Below are 24,927 nucleotides of genomic sequence, written 5' to 3'. Positions count from 1 at the left end.
TTTATACTTGGAGTATTATACTCTATATATATATATATTTTAAACATATTATCTGTTGATTTTGTTTTTATTAAATATTGTAGTGTCGATATGATATGCCAAAAGGCCGAGGACACTCTCGCAGCAACAATAATAAGAAAGATAAAGTAAACAATTTATATGATATTTTTAAAACATAGTTTTATTAATTAATTTTATGTACCGGTAGAATTTAAATAATACTAATGTAATTTTAATGGTTTGACACTAGTTAGTTCTGTTATGAACTATTACAGTGCAATTCGTTTAGCGCCATCTGTGCATCAAACCTTAAACTAACAATATGGTCATAATTCCGTGACCGCTTCTCCGTTTAAATTCATAACTTCAACAGCGTGTTCAGATGGTGGTCTCCAACACGGGATTTCGGCGTATAATGGCTCAGCATTTGTACTGTCAATAATGTCTAGTTTGGCTTCACATTTTAGTGCGTCAATGGTATACTCCGCTAAGGTTCGATGGCTAAGTTGTTCCTCATGGCTAATAGATGGCGCCATTGATGACCGAGCAGATATTTCTAGACTTCTTTGTGGTAGGTGATCATAATGACATTCAAGAATGCCTAAAACATAAGGAGGCTTGCTTTTAAAATAAATTAAAAGTAAAAAAAATGAAATATAAATATGAATATGATGAATATATAGTATAAAAAAATAATAATAAATTATGCATAATATTGCAATTATACCTCGAAAGTTTTCCAGCATTATCGGTGAAATATTTTGTACTACTACAGGCCTCATAAATTGTTTCAAGTTTCTATCTAATGTGGATATTGGTTGATAGTGGCACTTTTCTGAACGTGGTGGTTCTGAAAAAAATAAAAAATATTAATGGCCCATGAGGGGATCGAACCCGCGACCTTCGCGTTATTAGCACGACGCTCTAACCAACTGAGCTAATGGGCCTTGATACCCGTTGATGAAATTTTGTATCAAATTAGACAATGTATTATGATTTCAAAATAACGCTATAATAAATCTGCCTAGAGATAAAACTTTTTGATACAGTTTCTATATAACAATAACAAAGTAATAAATTAAGAAAACTATCAGAAGCTACGAAAAATGTATTAATAAGATACTAACCTGGTAACGGTGTATGAAAGATGCTCCTTACATACGGAGGCGGATCGTCGTTACCCATCATAGCCCGCATCTGTATATCGTGTATTTTCCTTATATCATCATATCTAGGTCTCCTACACCTTTCAAACATAACTATTATTACAGCCACTGTTATAACTGCCATCATTATACCTCCAACGACACTTACAACAGAAATAAGATCAAGCGAATTTTTTTCTCTCTCCTTATCGGTCATGACTGCTGTGATGTGCTCCGGCTCTGTTAAAATATGAAATGTTTCATCTTCAGACGGACTCCCAGTTGTTATTGTATTAGAAATGGTTTTAGTTGTATTTCTCAGATTAGTCTTCTTTGGTGGAATTTTAACAAGAATAGTAGTTTTTACTTGTTCGGTTATGTTAGTTGTTTTAGATCTTTTAGTAGTCGTTTCATGGGCGGTCTCTAGAGTTCTAAATATTTCGTCTTTTAAGAATTTTCTTTCATCCTTTAAATGTATGGTTGCTCTAGTTGTTATTTCAGAAACTTGACTAGTGGAAGTTTGTAAAGCTATGGCGTTAGTGCTGTAAAAAGATTTTTGATTTGTAATTGCAAGATTCGTCATGCTGTTAGTTGATTTATTTTTCGACTGTGATGTAGTGAAAGCCACCTTTGTAATATTAGAAGGTTGTGCGGCAGTTGAAATTTTTGTTAATGATTTTTTTGACGAAGTCTTTGGTATCATTATTTTGGTAACATTTTTTATAAATGGTGTCGTGGTCGATAAATTTCTTTGGCGTGTAGTTAATATTTTTATCGTAAAGGGTGCTTGAGTAGGGGTCACTGCCATGGATCTCGTAAAGCCAGTTTCCACACTTTGATTGTACGTTTTCTGCGTTTTCGTATTCCTAGCTACGTGGGTGGCGGTCGTAAGCGCAATTTTTTTGAATGACGCATGTGATACTGAAGTTGGTATAATAGAAACTATAATTGTCCTCGGAGTAGTAATTTCTGATGATGAATCATTCTTACTTCCATTGCTTATAGGTATTAGTTCGTGGTTTGGACTAATTTTCAATTTGAATTCTGTTGATATTCCTTTCTGAGTCGGCTTGATCCATATTTCCTTTGGCTTAAATTTTGAGACATTTAAAAACCTTGTGGTTGTTTCAATCTTTTTGACGGTCTCGGTTGTAGTTGAAATTTCATTTGAAGTAGTCAAAGCTGGGGTAGACGTAGAGTACATCGTAGAAGATATTGGTGTAGTTATAAAGATGTTTCGGATAGTTTTAGTAGTCAGTGGAGGCTTAGAAACTGAAGTTACATGCGCAGAAGTTAAGTTTGTCGACGTACCTTCAGTGGGGGTTTCGGTTCTATTGTAAACAAAGGTAGTGGGCACTTTCTGAGTAGTCACTATAGATATTGGTATATCAGCAGTTGTGGAGGGTAAAGTAACTTTTCTATATGCATCATTGGCTATTATCATAGTTGTTTTTGTTGAGGTCGTCAATTCTTCAACTTTAAGACTTGTGGCATATTTAGTAAATATTGGAATGTTATCAGTCACTGGTGTTGTCGAATCTAAAGAGACTGTTTTGGTAGTGGCAACTGTTTTAGTAAAGGGAGGTAAAGTTTGAAGAGTAGACTTTGTAGTTGTTAGTATTTCTTCCATTAGTGCAGGCGGGGGTTGTGTAGTCATGCGGATATTGCAACTGAAAATTAAAAAAAATATACTTAAATCATCTACAATAAAATCTTAGCTTAACGTACGTTATTAAATATATTGGTTCAAGTGCTTCGACCCTTTTTAACTGAATAATAAAACAGTTACAGGATTCAGGAGATATGGGGAGTACATATTATGATGATTCTATGATGTTTCTAAGATATTTCAACAGATATTTGTCTCGTGCAGGTTTGTAATAAGTTACGACAAGCAGTTTTATAATATAAGTGGCAACCCACCTCTCACCTTGCCATCCTTCCAGGCATTCACAATCTCCAGTGATTGGTGAGCAAGTTCCTTTTAAACATTTTTTACAATTATTCACACAGTTTGGTCCCCATTTGTTTGGTGGACATTCTAAAAAAATTAAACCACAATTAGAATTAAACGAAAGAATTGGACCGTTAAAGTCAATGGCTTGACTTGCCTTCTGAGCATTTATTGCCAGTTTTTCCGTTTGGACAAATAGGAACACACGAAACTTCCTTCATTTTATATCCTGGACAGCACACAGCTACGTCCGCAGTACGTTCCTGCGTCTGAAAAAAGTATATCATATATATTTTAATACATATTTCCGCCTTTTTTAAGGCATACTTTATAAAATATAATAATACTTCTATAACAAATACTTTTAACAATCAGGTGTAGAATTATTGTTTTTAACATAATATTTTTATTGGTAAAAAATTCTTCTGATTTTTTTTCGTTTTACTTGAAATGAAATTAGGAATATTCCTGATTGATTGTTAAAGTATTGAATGCCGTGTGTATTGGTATATGTTATTGCAAGCCAATATAATTATGTTTATACTTCAAGTCTCGTCAGGTCTCTCATCTCGGTCTTCCAGCGGGAACATCTCGGCGGCATTGAGAAGCACCACTCGTATGTTCTCACTGACATTGGAGCGCGATACTTCACACGTTTCGTTATGTTGTACCTGAAGCGTTTATTAAAAAGCATTAAGATTGTTATACAAAAACCTGACAATAATTAAAAATAGTTTAACTGAATTTTTTCTTTTTTTCATTAAACCTAAGTACTATTCTAATAGACAAACTAGTCGAGACGCTATACATCTGGCTTCAATAGGTAAACATTCGTGTCTACGAATTTGTCTTTTCTTTTGTTTTTTAATTAAAAGTATATGTAAGACCTTCAATCTCAATCATCAATGTTTGTTATTACAATATGTATTTGATCAAAAAAATACTCAAGTTATTGTTAAACAAAAAAACTTCGCGAGTTAATCTTTTAACGTGATTTATTGTTTTCCACATGCACACCAAAATCTTAAGAATAGTGAAGAATAGTATATATATGTATTACATTGAATATTACTTACTTCTGTTTCACTGTGCACACATTGGGTCCACTCAAACTTGTGACTTGCAAAACAATGGCCATCAGCATGGATAACACACAAATCACTGTTTTGGTCCGGACCCATAACTTTAGAACTGTCATTGTTGTTACTGATTCTTCCAATCCATAATAACTACATTCTTCTATGTCTCACTTTATCTGTAAAATATTTAATGTCTTCATTTGTTTGATCATCGTTATAACTGCTAAGGGTCCAATAAATGGTAAACGTTTTCGTATTATTACTTTTATATCGTATTATCTTATTCCTTCCATGTATTTATTTGACAAATTGATACTTGACACACTCTAGTACCGTTGCTTCTAGGGGGACGTTGGGAATTCGATGTACTTAATATTTTCGGTTACAATAACCCAATCTTAGTATTACGACACAACGCGTCCCCTATCACACGACAGTTAGTGACAATTAATTCATGTCCTCTTTACGCTCCCCATCCTGTATAGTTAGTTGACCTTAGTTTAGTTATTAGTTACCTATTTATAACTACATCTCTGGGATACCATGAACTAAGAAGTTAAACGCAGGAAATAAATGACGACCGTTATTTGATTGAAATAATTTGAAATTGACATTAATGAGTCTTCAGATAATAATCATTCTTCAGAATTAAACGAATAAGCGGATACTGATAGCTTAGTTGGATCAATTCTGAGAATTTTGCTAAATCATTGGTGTTAATAAAAATTAAATATTTTTTGACCGTTGCAATTTGCTGCTGTTATCAATCAGTTTGTGAACTATAACGCCTATGTTTTGTCATAGACCAGTTACAGTAACTAGTTCTAATGGAAGGGGGAAAACTGCCTGTTTCCGTTGTTCTATTGGGACGGTACAAATTGGCTTTGAATAATATTCAGAGAGCATTCAACTCGAAGGTTTGAACGTATAGATTTATAAGCATTCTGAAATTATGAAAACTACGGTATCCCGAAACAGATACTACAACCTTGATGAAACAGGTAGATACTCAATGTAATGTTAGGTGGAGTTGTATTGCAGGGGTTAAGATGTTACTTTCCAACACTAACGGTATTTAACAATATACATATTTAGTATTTTGTACGTGTACGTGTAGCGTGTAAGACGCTACTGGATCCAGCTCCTAGTTTCTTATATTAAAAAAAATATTGAAATATTAAAAAGATTGATTGGCAGTTTGATTCCAGTCTTCTCGTCTGTTCTGCGCACTTGATTTGGGTAAAACTTGATCTGGTAGTGAATTAAGATTTTTGAATATATAAATTATATTTTGCTTAAAATACATGATTTTTGTTAGGACACTTGTTCACTAATTAACTTTTGCATTCATCAACGCTATTAAAACTTACATGAATGTGCCCTAGTTAAAATTAATTTTGTAACTCAGAGAATTAGTTTAATGTATAAGCCAGCTGCCGATATGACTGCCTCGTGGTAAATTGGCTTAATTACTTGCACATGGTAAGTAGATTTAATTGTTTTTACTCCTTAGACACTAACACGAGGCTTGTTTCGTTTTATATATATTTTATACTGAATATATTATCACAAATGTAGTATTATAACAGGTTAACTACAGAAAATTAAAGAAAAAATTCTAAGTTTATATAAATATAAACACGTTTTTCTATTTTTTTTGTAATTGAAATTTAAATTATACTTTACCTTTGATAACCATTACTAGTAAAAACTAATCTGTGTTGATAAAAAGCACTAAGCTATGTTAGCAAGTGATGTAAAGAGATGGCGCTTTTGCCGGACTTCTAAACTGGTAAAATATTTAATGTTTTATTATTACTTATATCTGCAATTAAACCAACGCATGTACCCGAGTTGCCGTTTTATAAGAAGATAGATGATTGAGGCAGTAAACACAACTAAAAACAACTTTAAATACCCCTAAATATTGATTAATAGGACTAAAGTTTTTCTTGTTAACTGGATTTTAGAGGTAATTTTAAACAAGCATTAAAAGTAGGATCAAGTAGTATAAAATTGCTGTTATTTTTATCTTGGAGCATTATTATAGGCTTATATTTCAGCTTGTAGTTTATATTTGGTTTGGTTTGTTAGTTGGGTTCGAAGCTTAATAAAAATTGTATATAAATGAGAAATTAAATTATTGCTATATAGAAATTAGTTTTGATTACCCCTGCCAATATTAATTTCTCCCTAAATTTGAGGGTAAAATTCAACTGGATGTTAAGATTGGGCCCATAACATACGTGCTGAAAAAACAGCAGTTATTTCTATGTGAATTAAATACTGCATCAACGCCATAAATGTAAAAAAATGCAAATAGCACAAGAGGGTTGGTTTTTAATTATAATAATTACATTAATAACCATAAGAGGAAACCTCTGACCTCCAGAGTTGACAAAAAATATATATACATTTGAATACAATTCATAGGAAACATTTAGACATAGAAATTTTCAAGTAGATAGATTTCGTGATATAAAATTACATACCGCTTAAAACTGAAATCTATTTTGATTCGATAATTGCTTCCAATTGCCAATACGCCGCTGCGTATAAAATAAAAAAAAAAGTTTGAAATAGTTTTGTATTATGCGGTATCCCTCCCTATACATGGGTGCGTTCTAAGTTGATCCAAAAAAATGTGTACCTGATAAGTTGCTGCAAGATGGTTTTACAATACTAACAATACTTTATTAGCGTAGATATAATTGATAGGCTTTAGATACTTAATTTATAACTTATAATTATAACTTACAGGTAATTTTTATTCACTATCACTTTAGTATTTGTCACTAAGAAACTGCATAAAATACCAGGAGATAAGCACTTATGTGGTTGTCACGTGTTTTCGACGATAGCATCGGGACTCGACTGGGATGCGACAGGATGGTACAGCCGATAGCAATGCGGGTCGTAGGAAAAATAGGGGCACCGCATCCTTTACAGCTTTCTAAGAATTATCATTCAAACAGATCTAGTTAATTTTAAAAGTACGTAAGCCGGGTTAGTTATTACTTTATGATGACGCGAAATTATTATATTATTGCTAGCTGTTTCTGTAAATGAAGATGTCTTTTATACTGTAGAAATAAGACAGAAAATATTATTAATGAAACATTCTGTTAACTCTATTAACATAATTTCAGAAGTGAGACAAACTAATGAATTCCGTATGAAGGGTATTTTAGTTGAAAGTATAAATTATATGATAATAATATATAATAATAATAATTTATAAATAATAAATATTTTCTTTCTATTTGTTTCCTTCAAAATAAAAACATAAGCAAATTTAGAAAATGTAACAGGAGCATTTTGTACTAGGCTATCAGAAATAGGAAGGAGATGGTGCTGTGTTGAACGCAACTCTAGCCTTTATTTCTTATTCGCGAGAAAACAATTTCCCGTGGAAACAATATATACTGCTGGGGACAGCAATTCAATAAATGAGGCGACGTGATGTCGGGGTGTCTGAATCTAATATGAGTGCTATATAAGTTATACTCTTTGTTGAGTGTTTGTTCAAACTGCATCCGTTGAGGGGATATTGTACACTGATGGTAGTACTTGTGTTGGTTATATACCACTTTAAGTAATAGTGCTATTAATAAATCAGGACCAATTTGCACTTCAATACTTGAGCGATAGTTGAAAGTTCTCATTTTATTTCACTATCATTGTGCATAGCTTCCTTCCGCAGTTAGAAATTATGCCAAAAAGTCACATTTTCAAAATTATTAGTAATCGCCGATTAACACAGAATCCTAATGAATTTTGTACCTTAGCCCTTCCCAGAAATCTTTATATTGCTAAAAGCTGTAAAAATCTGTACGGTAGTTTTAAGTTTATCGTATACATGTAAATGTGGTCAGATTGATTATTGGCCACATTTGCAAATACATGTATACGATATACATAATAGATAATACGGTTCCCGAGAGTGTTTTAACTAGTTTCAATGGCTTTTAATGACTTGAGCCAAGCCTTGGAAACTTGGTTGTGCACCTATGGACTTCTCTGGATGGAAAATTTAACTTTCGCTCTATCTATGTTTTATCTATACTATTTTAATCTATACTATTTTAGACATTATTATTAAATAAAACAAAGCGACTGCCATAGATATTGTATGTGTTTGCTTACTTACGCTTAAAGCACCGAAACGTACTCCAAATAGATTCTGGTTGGTAGTAAAAGTAAAACAACTTAACACAATAAACCTGGACTATGTATATAAATACATGCATAGTCTTTAGAGACTGATGATAGCTATTGTTATGGTGGAGTTTTCATATAACACTTGAGCACGTTTCCGCTAAGGCTCTAGGGAAAAAGCCTTTGTCACTATCCTTTGTTTTACATAAAGATTACAGAACCCCTGAAATTATACCTACAGGTGTTCAGTGTTCTACTTTCTACAGAAATCCCGATTTTCTTTCTAAAAAATGCGTGCGGAATATTCTGATGGGGTGATATTACAAATGGAAATATTACCTTAGTAGATATAGTGAAAGTACCGTTTATATTAAATTTATTTATTCCATGTAAAAGTAATTCTTATAAACGAATCTATATATGTATATACAAAGTTAAATACACTTTATTTTTATTTTTATTTAACAGCATATATTTTTATATGTCACCTGTAACAATAGTTAGTACACGTTTTTTAATTAATTGAATTCAAACTTTATTACAAGGGGGAATTCTGTCAATATTTATCTAATTCTTAAGCTAATGATTGTTGCCAACATGGAAGTTACGAGAATGGTAAGGAAACTGCTCATATCAAAATGTCTGCTCGCAGCGTTGTAGAATCCACCGTATACTTGCAAACCAGCTGTTTCGATACTGAAAACAAATATTTTAATTGTTACTTCTAAGGTAATGTATTATTTATATATTAATGATATGTCACGTCATACGTTTTTATGTTTAAATATTTAAATTGGCGTCTGGTAGATAGGACCGGAGATTTAGAGCTAGTGCTTAGGAACAACGACTAAGTAAACAGCAAGAAAATTCTGCCAGCATTAAACGTACATGCCACACGGACTTTTAAATTTATGTTAGTGTTCTGTTTATTTTTTAATAATTGTGTAGGGCTTAGTTTAAGAGTACATTTTAAAGTTAAATTATTATAAAAGTTGAAAAAGTTGATACATAACTAAAGTTTTCATTCTCCAAAATACCTCTTCACATGTATATATTTTTACAAAGTATACTCTGTATAATATATATATTGATTTTTTTAAATAAAACAGCTGAATTTACTATTTTAATTTAATATGAGTATTATGAAGTTCGTAAGCTCGCATACGCCTAAGACGCTTAGAGCTGCGAACGAGTAAAATCTCTAAAAGCTTGGAGATGAGTGATACATACGTTTGGTAGAATTGACGACGCGTATTTTACTTATATATTATTTTTACCAATTCTTAAAAGGCCGGCAACGCACTCGCAAACCATCTGGCATTGAGAGTGTCCATGGGCGGCGGTATCACTTAATATCAGGTGAGCCTATAGAAAAAAAAACAACATTACCTAAACTTGCAGTAGTCCCCATCGTAGCTCCATCCCAAATACTCTCCAGTCCGAAGGTTTTCACTCCTCAGCCAGTCTTCCAAGGGTCTGAAGTAGTCTCGTAGAGCATCTCCGTTTAATCTTGCTTCCCCTATCGATTCTTGCAGTACCTGACTCCAGGGTGCTGATGCACCGCGTTCCATTAAACGACTGAAATAAAAATAATTTCCTGAATAAAGTGATTGTAATTTTTGATGTGTATATAAATAAATATGTATGTGTGTAACTTAAGTTTTTCATAAATGTCGCAGTTGCTATTGCATCGATAAAATAAATTACTTTCAATATGAATAATAACTATGTATTCACCATTAATATAAACTTAATTTGTGGATTTATTAATATTGGCAAATCGAATAAACCGCAAGTATTAACGGTTTTAAATTGATTTGACTTTGACGTTGTTAATTTATAAGCTCTATGATAATGACAACGACGGCTGACAGTAATGGCATTACTCTGACATAAGATACGTTATATGTTATGAATATTATAATATATATATATATATATATATATATATTATTATTTATCAAACTAAGGCGTAGGCAAATTCAAAAATGTTTCGAAATGAATTTACAATGCGCCAAACGATACTCTATTATTTATTGTACCGTGAGTTTTTTCTACGATTGTTTAAGATGAAGGTTTAAGCAATTATTATATGTTACAATTATTTCGCTCTATTAAACATTCAAGATACAAAGTAGGTTTAATTCTACTGCATAATTCAAAGAGAGGACACGATGATTATTTTTATGAATTATGAACATGGATTAACGTTTCATATTTATGTCAACAAAAACAGTAGCGAAATATAGCGTTATTTCATTAGAATTTTTATCTTGTAGTAAACCATAATACGTACTGAGCAAGCTATGGGCATAAAAGTAACGGAGACTAATTTAAAGGAAATAATGTTCAACATTAAATTAAGATGCATCTTTTTGGGATTTGTAGTGAGTGGTAGTAGTGTTTTATCTTCCGACTTACCATTACCATTTACGTAAGCTATTTAATAACTCCGACGACTACATAGTCGGGGAATTATCTAGAAAATATTTATAAAAAAACCAACACGTTCATGCTTTTTATATAGTTAGCACGAAACAAAGAGAAAATCTACTCAGTAATATAATTGCTAACACTTATTAGGATTTTTTATTCCGTCTCCTAAAGTGTTTTATAATGCGTTAGTTGCCTTCATAAAATGTCTATGTGACATTTAAAGAAAGATAAAATCGTAACTGGATAATTAATTAATTTGTTCTTAAAAAAATATTTAAAGTTATAAATGACGTTGCCTAGTATCTCTTTTCGAACCAACACAACAAATTATTAGTAATTAGAATTTCGTTATGTGTGAAGCTGCGGTTAAAGTTACGAAATTGGTGTAACAAATTTTGTTTTGTAAATTATAGTATGCAGTGCGTATTAAGTTCACTATATCCGTAGCTGTAATTTTAGTACTATGAGAAATATTTACGATGTATCTATGGTATGTTATTCGCTATAATGTTATAGGCATAGTTTTATTGAGATACTAAAAGCACTGCGGAAATGTGTTGCAAATCGCATATTTTTCGATATATTCGCAAATAGTTTTGTATTTTTTCCGTATGTGTTTAGTTACTGCTAGATCAGTTGATGATTTTTGGTGGTTTTTTCCATTTGACGTCTCATTAAGAAAATTAAAATACACGCAGAAATGAGTATGCTAAAACATATATTTGTATAAAAATGATAAATTGCGTTTAAACTGTTCCTTTGGTATTTCGAAATAATTTTAAAGTGCATTCTCAAGTATATAAATCATATGAATTGTTATAATTATTAGAAACTTGCCTCGTCCGGATTTATTGAAATGGTAACGTATTACGTTTCGCGGTTGAGTAACAAAGATATTATAAGTAATTAGAGCACAGTTATATTAAACAAAAAATGAATTATTGAACTGAACTAAACTGTTACTGATACCAGCTGTCTTCTTAGGAAACTCGAATTGTGCGTACATCTTCGTATGCGTTTTGCAGAGTTAATTAAACGAAAACGATATTTTTATAGAGGCTTTTTCTACATTTTACTTATATTTGCTTGGAAGTCATTGCATGCTTGCACCAAATATAAGCCCTTATAGTAGTTACTGATTCCTTCGTTTCGTATCAATAATTTTAAAGTAAATTAACTCTTTAATTTCATTAATGTTATAAAATATAAATACTGTAATTACTTACACACAAAAAAATAAATTCTTAATAGTAATTTTCTATTGGCAGAATTGATACGCAGTTAAAATCACGTCATATAGAACATATTGTATATCTTACTCATATTACCTAAGCTACCCTATTATATTTTTACATCACAAATCTACGCAATAAAAACCATAGTTACTCTATAATTATTGTTTATGGAGAAATGCTCACAGGTATCATTTAAATATTGCAATGAAACAGATTTGCATGAACATTCTATTACATAAGTTATGTCCAGCTCAACTAAGATAAAGGCAGAAATACATGTTCAAGCGATAAAATGTTGCTTCTTAAATATTTATTTATTACAGAAATACATACATTATCCTTACACGCTTTGCCATTACTGCCGAGAAGCAAAAATAAAATGAAGTTCCGCGAACATATTTATATATTCGCAGTACTTTACAGTTACTTTATTTTACCTGTTATATGGATAGCCTTCCATTCCACAGTAAAGTCATATTGAATAACTAAAAGTACATGGTACAAGTATGGGTAGGCAAACAAATTTAACGTTTTAAATAAGGAAAGAAAAACAAATCAAACATATAGTGCAAGTTGTTTTATTATATATATAGAATAGAGGTAACTTTTTGATTTAAAGCAAAGTCCGTCGGGTGCTACGAAAAGTAACATTTTAGCTCTTCAAGCTTGATACATTTTCGCATTGCAATCTGTTGTTTTCGCAACAACAGGCCACACTTCCTACTTCTATGTCAATACAGGTACAATTTAATACCAATTGAGGTAAATAAGATCGTCTCAACGATCATAAATCATGAGAAATCAATTAGCCTTTTGAACTACTTGGAACAGGGGGTGAATCATGCAAATCTTAATATTTATAAATTATGCGTCAAGTTGTTTATCCGCTATGCACTCATAAAGTACTTAACTAAGTACTTTATGTATAAAAGTATAGTGAGATATATATATATACAGGTATATAATTCTATATCATGCAGGAGTCTGTCGAGTCCGCTTGTGTTTTCTATAAAATCACAAACCTATGATGACATAAATATTCTACAGTTATCATGCTGTTTCGTAAATATATAAAATATAGGCCAGGAGCAGCTCTTTAAATAAACTGTAAACCGCTGTGAACTTGCAGCGCCAGGGGGCTGGCTGTATTGAGGAGTTTTAAGGAGATGGTACGCTCTTTTCTTAAGAGGCTCCTAACTCCCCCTAAATCCTCTATATTAAGGTTTGTCTATAAATATTGACCGGTTATTTGTCGCTTAGTTAAGCAAAGACAATTTAAGTAAATATTTTTGATAAAGTTATCTTTAGAGCGTGTTAATGCTAGTTGTAAAGTGTAGATACATTTTTAAAAAGGAGGAGTTTTCTCAATTCGACCGTATATATGGATTTATTTCATGTGTTTTCTGGGATAACTTATTTCTTTTCTAAAGGTAATGATACCTTGGATCTGATTATAGCATTCCAGAGGAATCGAGGGTAATTATTAAAAATAAAAAAAATGATAAGTCTCTGCTTTGAAAGTTGTTTTTTTGTAAAAAGTTATGTAATCAGAATTTAAAATGGTGCATCGCATTACATTTGTGTATTACCAACTGGCGTAATCATTGTTCATACTATCTGAGCTTACAAAAGCCTTATTATGTAAGTCTTGATTACCAGATCAACGAATCGAATGTTTATTAAATCCGACTACGCGATACATAATGTTCAGTTTGCTATTACGTTTACAGTAGGCGCCTTTAAAAACATATCTGGTTATATGTATATTGTATGGCTATGACTTGTTTGATCAATGATGAATATCGCTTGAAAACTCTCAAATATAAAAATATGAAAAAATGTATTTTTGTACACATTTGCCGTGAACAATTAAATTTACACCAATCATAATACATAAAAAAGAACATTTGGATTTCCCGGAAGCATGTTGTTTTCTAAAAGTATTCGCAAATTCCATATGTATCAATATGGAAGGAATGGTAATGAAAAACATATTGACGAAAAGGCCGCAAATCAAGAATTACGAAAGGTTTACGAAGGAGCTGTCACATAGTATTTTCTCTGGCTAACGGAATAACCGGGTTTTATTGAAATACAGTCAAAACTTAACTGTTCAACTTAACATACTGGTTATATTGAACAGAATCAAAGTTCCCAGCTGAATTCTATTGTATTAGGTATTTAATATCAACGTCATCGGCTGTTACGACAATCGGTTTTTACGACCAAATATGAGTAGTCCCTTCGACAGATCACAGATTTTAACTGTATCTGTATTCTACGGCTATGTAACTAATGAGGTAAGCATCTGTAAAATACATCCAGATATTGTGTTAATTGCTAACATACAATAAATCTTCCTTATTTGAAATTAGTAAAAAGTCATTGAATGTTGTAACAAGATTAACATAATGCTGTAAGCGGGTAATTTTTACGTCTGCGGATTAAATACGATAATCATTCCTAAAATAGCCCATATTTTAATGGAAATAAAGTTTACATTCGCATGTTTTGACTTCAGCGAAAAATAATGGTGAGGCTTTATTATTTATATAATAAGTGTAATATGGAAATATAAATTTATATTTAAAATAAAAAAAAATCGTTATCAAATAAACTTCAACTCGAAGGGTCCTTTAAAAACGTACCAATAAAAAGGCCGGCAACGCACCAGCAAGCCCTCTGGCAATGTAAGTGTCTATGGGTAGCGGTATTACTTGAGATCAGGTAATCCCGTCGTCTACCAGTTAAAACAATAGCATTATTGTTAAATACATTCATACGTTAGTATGAACCTGTAATTTTAACGTTAAATTAACTATAATCTTATCAACATTAACAATTTAATTACATAATATATAATTAATTTAGTTTAAAATGAAGCACGGTTCAAACATATTTTAAATATTCCTTTCCAGTTTGTGTAGAATATTTTTTGAAATTGTTAAAAGTATGAACCGGCACACTTTATTATCACTTCACTAGATAGCAACATCGCAATTTGCTGTTGCGTGAATAAAAAGGAGAAAATAAAACGAACAATTGACCCGTCTGTGTCGGAGGAAATGACCACTTGGCTTAAGGGCATCATGCGGGCTTAAATTTATTGGTAACTATTGCAAGTAAGGAATTATTTAAATCAAACTTTCGAAAGAACTCAATATTTCGCAAACTTATTAATATTTAACGTTAGAAATCTAATGTCGTTAAAGTTTTTATTTGGTTATATTGAACTATCGTAATTTTTTATACTGCTTGCTACTTGTAATACGATAATTCTGTTACGAATTTTTTTCATACACCAGTATTCTAAACAGCAGTTGGAAACCGAACAATAAAATTATTGTATTGTTTTATTGAGTCAGCCAGCAAAATAATATGACATCAAAATTTAAATTTATAATATAAGAAAAAGAGTTTACAACATTTTCCTTTGCTTCGATACTATTTAATTACGCACTAATTGATCAAGTTGCACGTGGCACTAGGAAATCGTCTAAAGGGGCCATGACAGTACCACAGATAATGCCTGTTGCATTGCGTTATTACCACTTGTAACTTCCTTAATTAATAAGCAAGCAATATTTATACGAAAATACGCTTATTTATTGATTCCCACGGCATCTACATCAAGTTCCCAAACGGTATTTTAAATACATTTTATTGCGACACAAGGTCACAGGAATGGCACGATTATGAAATAATTATGTGCCATTCACATGCTTGATTCTTAACTAGGAAATCCTGATCATAGAATTATTTTATTATTTTTCAAATCAAATCATTTATTCCAATAAGACCACTAAAAGGGCACTTTTGAACCTTAAATAAAAGATAAAGATGATTCTAGTTGCCCCTTCCAAAAGGTAGTTTTGTGTGGAGAAGAATGTGCAAGAAACTCCACACTTACTTTCTTAAAATATAATTTACAATATTTGCATACATTACTTAAATAATTATAATTATATGTGAAGACAATGTACTTTCAGAATAAAATTTATAAGGGGCAAGTCATTAATAAATACTAGCGGTCCGGTGCGTTTAATGTAAATTTAAACGAGATAATTTTATTCTCGAATCCCTTTGAACACACACAAACATTTCTTATGAAGCATTTAGGAGTTTAATAATTACAAACACATGTTGTCTTTTGTCACCATAGCGTAAACATGATTTGACAGGTTGACGTTGGTGAAGGTATGAACAGGCATACGACTGATTTTCTTTGTATGGATCTCCTTTCTCCATGGGTTAAATGTTGACTCAATAAGTCATGCCTGATTAATATTTAATATCCGGAGGGTTTGATTACCGTGGAAGTTACTTGAAAGCACAAAGCTATAAATACGATCAATAATCTTCACCACAGTGTCACATTGTCCTCGTGTTGTTTTAACGGGGGCAAATTGGCACTTACCTTATGTTAAGTGATAAGCCTAAGGATAATATCAAGCTGAGAGGGCGCGTGCGTAAATGGTTCATTTATTAAAAGGCTGGCAGGCCCTTGAAGGACCTCAAGTTGAATTGGTTCGGAAATACTTCAGCGGGTAGCTGTGGTGTGGTGGATAACTAATTTATTCGTTACTCACGTTAAAATCCTCCCAGCCTCCGGGTTCCTGTAGATGTCGCATTTGTGAAGAGGTCTAGTTGGGTCTCCAGGGATGTACTGTCCAGTCCTCTCACAAAGTGCTCGGTGGATTTGGAACTGCAGGATTGTACTGACGAAATACCTGCAAATAATAGATTTCTTAAGTTACCTAGATTCAACGCTCTTTTGATTCTTAAGTAATTGATATGGAATTAGTTCATTTTAATCCGATTATGCATTTGTATAAGTAGTATTACTATAATTTTCATTACTCATAGATGTTACATAACTATCAAAATAAAAGAACTAAATAATCATTTCTTAGTATTGCATATAAGATTCAAGATTCAGATATCGATTTCCTATGAATATATCAGTTATTTTCCACATATAAATTTTCTTGAGCAACAACAAACGATATATTAATATAGTTATCAAAATCGCTTCGCTGACCTGATTTCATACTTATTAATTGCGTATAATAAATGAAATTAATAGCATTGAGTCATACAATGATGGAATGTTCTTACACTAGTTATTCTATCAATCAATAAAAAATTACCTAACCTGTTAATCAGGGCAAAAAGTAATTATTTGTAGATACTGTCAGTAAATTCATCGTTATAATAAGGATATGGCGCGATTGCGAGCGGATGATATAATCTCATTACTTCTAATAATAATTATACGTTTTCTTTCCTTTCCTGTTGTTTATATTATTGACCAAAGCATCATTCTTTAATGCCAATAGTTTATCACAATATTTTTAATATCATTGAGTAAAAATAAAATAGATGAAACGGGCGGTCGTATGGGGTCTAGAGAATTGGACAATAAACTTTTGGATCAAGGCTAGCCGCCTCCTGTTTGTCATATCTGTTAGTGTTATATCGCTAGGGACTGATCACTTACTAGTCTAAAAAGAAAAATGGAGCACAGGATTTGAAAGATAAAGTCATAAGCGTTTAGCGTGTTACGATAACTAGAACAGCTAAAACTGCGACCACACAGACCACAAACGTGTAAAGAGTGCGTTTATTTTCGCGTCGTTAACCGTGGTAACGTGAGGTAACAGTTGTTTTCATACATATAGATTGTTATCTTGCACATCATTTGTCTTGCCTACTTACAAAATAAATAATTACAATGTGTTATATTAATTTGATTACACTATGAAAAGGGTCTTTTAATAGGGCTTCGTCAGGACGTTCTAGATTTTAGGGGTATGGCACACGACCCTTTAAGGAAAGTTCTGAATACCATCTTTGGTCTTACAAAAATATCACCAGTCTTTAGTCGAATCCCTTATCCCACTAAGAGATGCTGAGATGACAAATTGCGTCATGATTTGCCATAAATACGAAAAAAACTCTCTTACAACTTAATTTGTAATATACATACACATTAATGATAATGTATATATATATAGAACAAAAATCTTCCACTAACCGTTATTTGGTGTATTACGCTCTTTAGTTTCTATTTAGTTTTAGTTTTTACGGTTTCCTTGTGATTTTTTGCCAAAAAACAATTAATATTTGAAAAAATAAATAAATAAAAATGCACTTCACACTTCTTGCACTTACAATATTTTTTTTCTTTTTCGTACTAGGGTTGCCTGAAGAGATCGCTTACTAGCGACAATGCCGCCCGTTGCATCCCTTGTAATTTTTATGTATTGTGTTATTTGTGTTTTTTATTAGTAGTAATAGTAATAATAAATAAATAAATAAAAATAATAATTTCATGCGTATATTTACGAAATTTGTTTGCGACGTGAACCGTCTGTGTGCTAAGCGCTTATTTTATTTGTCTAGAATTAAATTGTATACATATATTGAATAATTTACTATGTAACTATCTGTGTCATATTTATTTTATGTTTCCTGCATATCTTGAATGCAGACATAACGAACTGGTTCTTCGCCTAATTAATCGCCGCTCCTGTCCATCTATCACGGTTACTGAACGTTATTTGATTACGAAATTACATACCTCAATTATGTTTATCGTATAGACTACGCCATGTTAAGTAATATAAGTAAACTCTTCAAAACTATATCTATCCCTTTCGGGTATTAATACAAAATCTATACTTTGATTTTGTTTTATAATTTTACATGAGAGCAAACTAAATACAGTAAGCTGTTTATGACAACTTTGTATCAATGAATTATACGTCACTGATAAGCTTAACATTCTCAATAATTTACAAATGAACTGGTTTCATCTACAACGAAATTTAAACATTTGTATATGAAACTTACAGAAACGCAAAATTTCCTTAACAATGTAATAATAAGCACAAGCTTACTGCAATGAAATTTAAGGATGATGATGATGGAAGATTTCGTGGTCTTTGTACAATGTACTTTCTGAGTTGTAAACCTCATTTAATAGAACCATTTAACATTCACAAATGAAAAAATATTGAGTATATAGAGAGAATGATCCTTAAAGAATACATTTCTTTAAATTAATTCACTTTTATTTTATAATAATATAAAATTTACATGTATATACTTCTTTCCTTACACCCTTTGGTATAAAAATATATAACAGGCAAAAGTATTTTAGCTATAACAGAACAGATCAATTACAAGTTTAACAAGAAAACAATAATTTCGACACATTTTATCTGAAAGAAAACATATTATAGTTTTAAACTAACTAACGCATCCTTCGGTTTACACTGAACACCAAAGACTAGTTTTCATTTAATTAATATATTTTTCTCAATTTAGTTCAAGGTAAAATAATTTTACCGAGAAATGTATCACTTTATTGGGATAGAACGGTAGCAAATCAATCATTGTGATTGATGTCGTGTTATAGATTGATAAATTGAGCCTATATCTACTGTTTATTGTTACATCAATCACGGGATAATAATTATTGTTTGCTGTATTAAATTTTACTTATTTCAATTATTACAACGCGATAATACATATCAATTGTATTCCAAAGGTTTTGTTGTGCCTTTGGAATACAATTGAAATATAATTTATTTTCAACACAGATATATATTTACAATATTTCAAACAGTAATAAATCTAAGGCAGTGTGCAAAGGCACATAATCATGGCGGTATTTCCTCAGTGTTTTGCGATATTGCTGAGCGAGGAATAAGTGAATTTAAACTATTTTTCAGAATTAATAATTATAAAGTGAAAACTAATAACAATTAATTGATATATATCCAATAAAATTTAGAAGTATAGCATTCTTATTTATATGTGTACGAGTATTTCTACTATTTCGAAATGTCGCAATTAGTAAACTAAAGAATAGTAGCGAAATTAGTAATTCAATCAACAGCATGGGTCGCACATAGCACACATCGTCGATTGAAACTAAAAAGCACATGCCATTTTCCGTAGTTACTTTGATCAAAATATGCATAGATAAAAGAGCCGCACTATGATAGACCTGCACAGCTTTTTTAATTCAATCCAATATTCGATGACGACTAACTCAGCGGGTAATTTTTAATAGTATAATTTTACTATTTAAAGCAAAAGTTTCTAATTTATGCCAATGATCTCTTGGCAATATTTGCAAATCGACTTATAAATATTTATTTATCACCTTTTCACCAAAGTGACCATGACAAGTGTGATGAACTTGCGACTAAACCAAATGCTAACTTCGCAGTTCAGATGCGAATTGCATTTTGAAACGTTTGTATTAGGTGCAATAACATAATGGCCTAATTATTTTTTGACACAATTATGTGTTTTTATGCATGTTAGACTTAGAGTGGTTTCATCGTGCAATTCTCATTTCTGAGGTGGTAGGTTTAAATCCCCAGCAATGCACTAATGGACTTTCTCATGCGCATGGCTGGCAACACTGGCTGTTACGGTGACGGAAAAAATAGACAAATAGACGATTTGTATAACAAGCAAGTTGTACAATATTACAAACATTCATCATGTTTTCATTTATAAATTAAAATGACTTTATTTTTCACATATTTTATAATGGATTCGTAATAATACATTAATTGAATAATATTGTTCAATAAAAAACTAAATGTTTAAACACTTAACTTGTTATATAATTTTACTACTTTAGTAAAAAAATCTTTAACACTTCACGACACTATCTGAATAACATGACTATCGTGACTTAAAGGCCTTTCATTAAGAATAAAATGGTTATAAAGGAGACTGACACTGACATTAATTAAAAATAAAAATATGGTTAAGAGAATTGCTGTTTTTAATTTTTACGTCATTGTATTAACATTTAATTTATAACATGGGATTACTTAAATACATTAGTAGAAACATAAGACGGATAACGATTTCTTTATGCTAAATCCAGTTTCCTCAATGTATTTGTTTCTACAAAACATTAGGCTAAAGTATTATCTATGTTTGTCGTATCAAAAATTTATATCGTGGTATATGAAATTTATGTGAGAGACCCGCATAAGCATCGTCCCCGGCGCCCGCCGCGACGGCCAATTATTTCTTAACCAGAATTGGTTAATATGATAAATTGAAGCAATGAGATGAAATAGTTTTAAAGCTAAGGTCGTCGAAAACGATGAGTTTCAAATTACAACATAAAATGTAATGTGCGGCCTTGTTCATATAAACCATACATTGTAGTATAAATTATATTTTATTCGGGGATATGTTTCTTATTTCAATTTTTAAAAAAAGTAAAAATATCTATCTCATCTTTTTTAAATCCATACTTTAAATTGTCAAAAATTTGGCGCGAAATTTTGACTCTGGTCTACTTTGATATAATAGATAAATATTTGCCACAGATATTCGTAAGCTTCCATATTCGTGCTGACCTGTTTGTTTTTCTACAAGGTATTAATACTTTTGCATGTTAATAACTCAATAAATTGCTGTAATTACCTTAGAAACCTGTCTTGACTTTCGATCAGGATAAGTAAATCAAGGTTTTAGGATTAAAGTAAAACCATCATTCAAATACAATATTCAACTCGGCATCATAATTAAGCCGTTTAGTTTCAAGAATTTAAATAAGGACGTCGCGTCTGTATATACAAAAGAAAATTCCATCAATATCATAGAGTCTGAGGCAACTGAACTCTATGCTCTATGAAACAATTCTGCACACAAATGATCTTCATGAAACAACAGATTACGCTGTCATAGTCGGTGGTCTACTTTACGTCTGTTACAAATTTTGTTATGTAAATCCAATGAGTTCTAAATTTGAATTAACCCTAAATGGGTAATAAAAGATGAGCCAAGTGGTGTCATCGACTTACATAACCGCCACAATTGGAAGTATGTACCCTACAATCGTAATGTAAGTCAATGAGCTCCATTATAACATTAATTGATGCTAGTTATTGCACCGTTCGTGCGGATAATAATCTTTTATATACAAACACCTTATGATATGTTATGAATTTTGATAATTGGTTACATGCACAGATGACTGCGATATTTTAAACGTATTCATAATAAATGAAATGAAAGAAAGCGTTTTATTAACATTATAATTATTCCTTCCTGTGTCATAAGAATATTTGTTTCAAAATCGTATTGATTTAAATATGTAATATGTATTGCCCTTTGCAAAACTAGTCTTAGTCTAGATCGATCGTGGACCGTGGACAAATAGCTGCGCCTGTTTTTTCACGTGACTTGGTACACCAACAAAACCAAGGCGATATAATATTCATAAATTTAATTGTATTTTCAAATAAATACGCCAATTGACCTTTCCTAAGCAAAGATAACCTTTGTATATTAAATAAGTAGAACGTTTTGTAGAGGTCAGGCGTAATATCAATTTACGGAATTAGCGCAAACTTGATTCTAGCTATTAATTTTCCAACTCGGAAAATCCTTCTTGAAATTCCCTTAAAATGTTTTACCTCCTACGGGTGACTATAATTACATGTTAAGAAATAATATGTAATAGGAAAAGACAGGAATGAAAATAAATTAATATTAAGTAGATTATAACTATGGCAAGAAGGCGCACTTCGTGGTGGCGCTCTGTGGTGTAGGTGAAAAAGACGTTACAATCAAACGCAAGGCGTCATCTTTTGTTCTACTCTTCTTTTGATTATTTAAGGTGGTTCCAATTCGTTCGAAATACAACTTACCAAGCCCATTAATGTAACATTGGAGTTATATTGTCATTATTAAACCCTAAGTAAAGGAAATTATACGGAACCATAAGTCAACGCCAATTTTAATCACACGACCCTCATAAGTCTAAACAATGGTTTCCCATTATCGGTCAGTCTAATGGCATAGAATAACATTTCATGTACACTATCAAGATCCTTGACATATCGACAATGTCCGTTGCCGCACCTTGCAATACTTTTGAATAGTAAAATACTCTTAGGTTCAACCTAAGAGTATTTTACAGTTCATATACATTTGGACATATCTCGTAGAAGATTAATGATTTTATTTTTGTATCTTAAATAACAAAATAACAAGTCGGATAAAATATTTTTGTTTAGATTTTTTCCGCATTAGGTGCTGCTTCTGCACTACATTAATTAACTCGAATACATATATAATTTAATTAAGTGGCTTTAATTTAAAATATCAAAACACCGGAATACAATATTAACACAAATGCACAAAGAATTGGAACGCAACCTTTTTGTGCAGCAGCGAGGTCAAACAGAATAGTAATAAACAACAAATTCAACTTTTTACACAGACTAATACACCGTGGTATATCGGTATATAATCTACGTTTTATTACATGAATGAAGTTTTAATTACCCTGACCAATGCTATATAGCAATGTGTCAAACTAATCCTTTGTTGAATTATTCATCTAACAATGAAATGTGGAGACGGTATTTTATGTTATTTAACTTGAATAAAACAGTTGATATTGTCTTAAATATACGCATAATGATTTAACCACGTCAGAACGCATTTCTTTATAACATAAAAAAAATTTTTACTGGACATCCATACCAAAGCAATATGATTCCACGTTTTTACTGAAGTCTTGTTTGAATTATTATATATTTAATTTATTAAAAATATTACCTAATTTATAAATATATACATACAACACCTTAACTTAAATATCTAAGTTTGCATATATACAAAACCTAACACTCACTATAAAAATTAGTCTTCATTCTAAATGTTTCCAAGTTTCCTTTGTAAAAGAAAATTTACATTTCAATTAACAAGGAAGGATTTAACCAGGACTGGACCAGGAATGTTTTCCTAAAAGTTGCGTAAATAATAAAGCAATCAATTTAGCTTGTTATTGAATTTTGTGATTAAATATCATATCTACGTTTCCTAGTTCCATGAAACGTACCGGAACCTCAAGCCGGAGTCGGGCGAAGGGCGCTGCCTCTCGCCTTTGACGTCGCAATGTTTATTTGAACTACATTTTCCAATTTTCCTGAACAATTGCGTCATATTATAATTATAATTACATTAATAACCATAACAGGTTCCCTGATATAAATGTATATCAATTATTATTTGATATTTTGAACTCGGAAAATCCTTCTTCAAATTCCCTTAAAATTGTATACCTCCTACGGATGACTATATTACTTACATGTTAAGAGTTTTTATTTAATCGGAAAACACAGGAAGGAAAAGAAATTAATGTTAAGAAGATTAGAACTATGGCAAGAACATAGTTATTATATATTATTATATATAGTAATCAAATCAAGGCACCTCTGAAGTACTATGAGTACTATATCTACAAAACTGTAGGAACTTATAATTACAAACTAGAACATTACTAGAAACGCGAAATGTACTTAATATTTGTCATAATGCAAATTCCATATAAACGATAGATATAGAATTACGATAAATGAGCTTTAAATATTTCAAATGAAAATTATAGTCTAGTTTCCTTACGATTGGGTACAAATCGTGAACAAAATACATCTTGCAATATTAAATTGTTCACACTTATTATTGAAGAGTTCGGAAAAATATATAGAATCAGTACGCTGCTTTTAAATAAGTAAAGACTCGCATTTCTTAAGTAAATATTCATCATCACGAAATAAACATTTTACTTGTTTGAACGAGTTTTTATTTTATTTCCATAAATAAATATTCTTTAAAAACCGGCATAAAATCCCGCTAATTAGGAGCTTTTTTATTAGTTTTCAGTCCACGACAGGGCAAATTATTAAAAAGAAGCAGAGGTGTGGGTCAATCAGTGAGGATGGAACACCCAATAAAACCCATAGGCTACACATTTAAAAGATAAAGTAATTATTTTCAGCCACAAAATCTTTATTCTAATACATCCTTTAACACGTTAACTTAAAAGATTATTACAAAAATAGCTATTTCTTTATCTAAAAAGT

The 24,927-nt window shown here is 31.3% G+C and overlaps 2 protein-coding genes and 1 non-coding gene across 3 annotated transcripts in view; all 3 read right to left on the bottom strand.

Moving 5' to 3' along the window:
* Positions 1-58: 58 nt before the first annotated feature.
* Positions 59-7,079, bottom strand: LOC110996511 (uncharacterized protein PB18E9.04c). The gene is made up of 8 exons (XM_022264230.2): positions 6,937-7,079; positions 4,176-4,354; positions 3,644-3,770; positions 3,257-3,368; positions 3,069-3,186; positions 1,128-2,815; positions 728-850; positions 59-601 (listed from the first exon to the last, which is right to left on the bottom strand). The coding sequence occupies exons 2-8, from the start codon at positions 4,295-4,297 to the stop codon at positions 327-329; spliced, it is 2,565 nt and encodes an 854-aa protein (XP_022119922.2). The 5' UTR covers positions 4,298-4,354; positions 6,937-7,079; the 3' UTR covers positions 59-326.
* Trnai-aau lies at positions 874-947 on the bottom strand. The gene has a single exon. It is a non-coding gene; the product is annotated as a tRNA-Ile (tRNA).
* A 1,625-nt stretch (positions 7,080-8,704) lies between the features above and the next one.
* LOC110996458 (angiotensin-converting enzyme) overlaps positions 8,705-24,927 on the bottom strand; it is an 82,689-nt gene continuing 66,466 nt past the window's right edge. The window contains exons 10-12 of the mRNA XM_022264125.2: positions 16,597-16,737; positions 9,726-9,914; positions 8,705-9,032 (exon numbers count right to left, since the gene is read on the bottom strand). Of these exons, the coding sequence (XP_022119817.2) occupies positions 8,900-9,032; positions 9,726-9,914; positions 16,597-16,737 (463 nt within the window). The 3' untranslated portion in view covers positions 8,705-8,899. The remainder of the gene's footprint in view (positions 9,033-9,725; positions 9,915-16,596; positions 16,738-24,927) is intronic.

This window comes from Pieris rapae, chromosome 2, assembly GCF_905147795.1.
Source record: "Pieris rapae chromosome 2, ilPieRapa1.1, whole genome shotgun sequence".
NCBI classification, from domain to species: Eukaryota; Metazoa; Arthropoda; class Insecta; order Lepidoptera; family Pieridae; genus Pieris; species Pieris rapae.
Note: the sequence above shows the minus strand (reverse complement) of the source record. Positions and strands in the feature narration are given on the sequence as shown.

Excerpts from the sequence above, each read along its gene's own strand:
- LOC110996511 (XM_022264230.2), bottom strand. The coding sequence starts at position 4,297 with ATGACAGTTCTAAAGTTATGGGTCCGGACCAAAACAGTGATTTGTGTG. Across the intron at positions 3,771-4,175 it reads GTGTGCACAGTGAAACAGAA|GTACAACATAACGAAACGTG; the intron begins GTAAGTAATATT and ends TAAACGCTTCAG. Across the intron at positions 3,187-3,256 it reads TGGCAATAAATGCTCAGAAG|AATGTCCACCAAACAAATGG; the intron begins GCAAGTCAAGCC and ends TAATTTTTTTAG.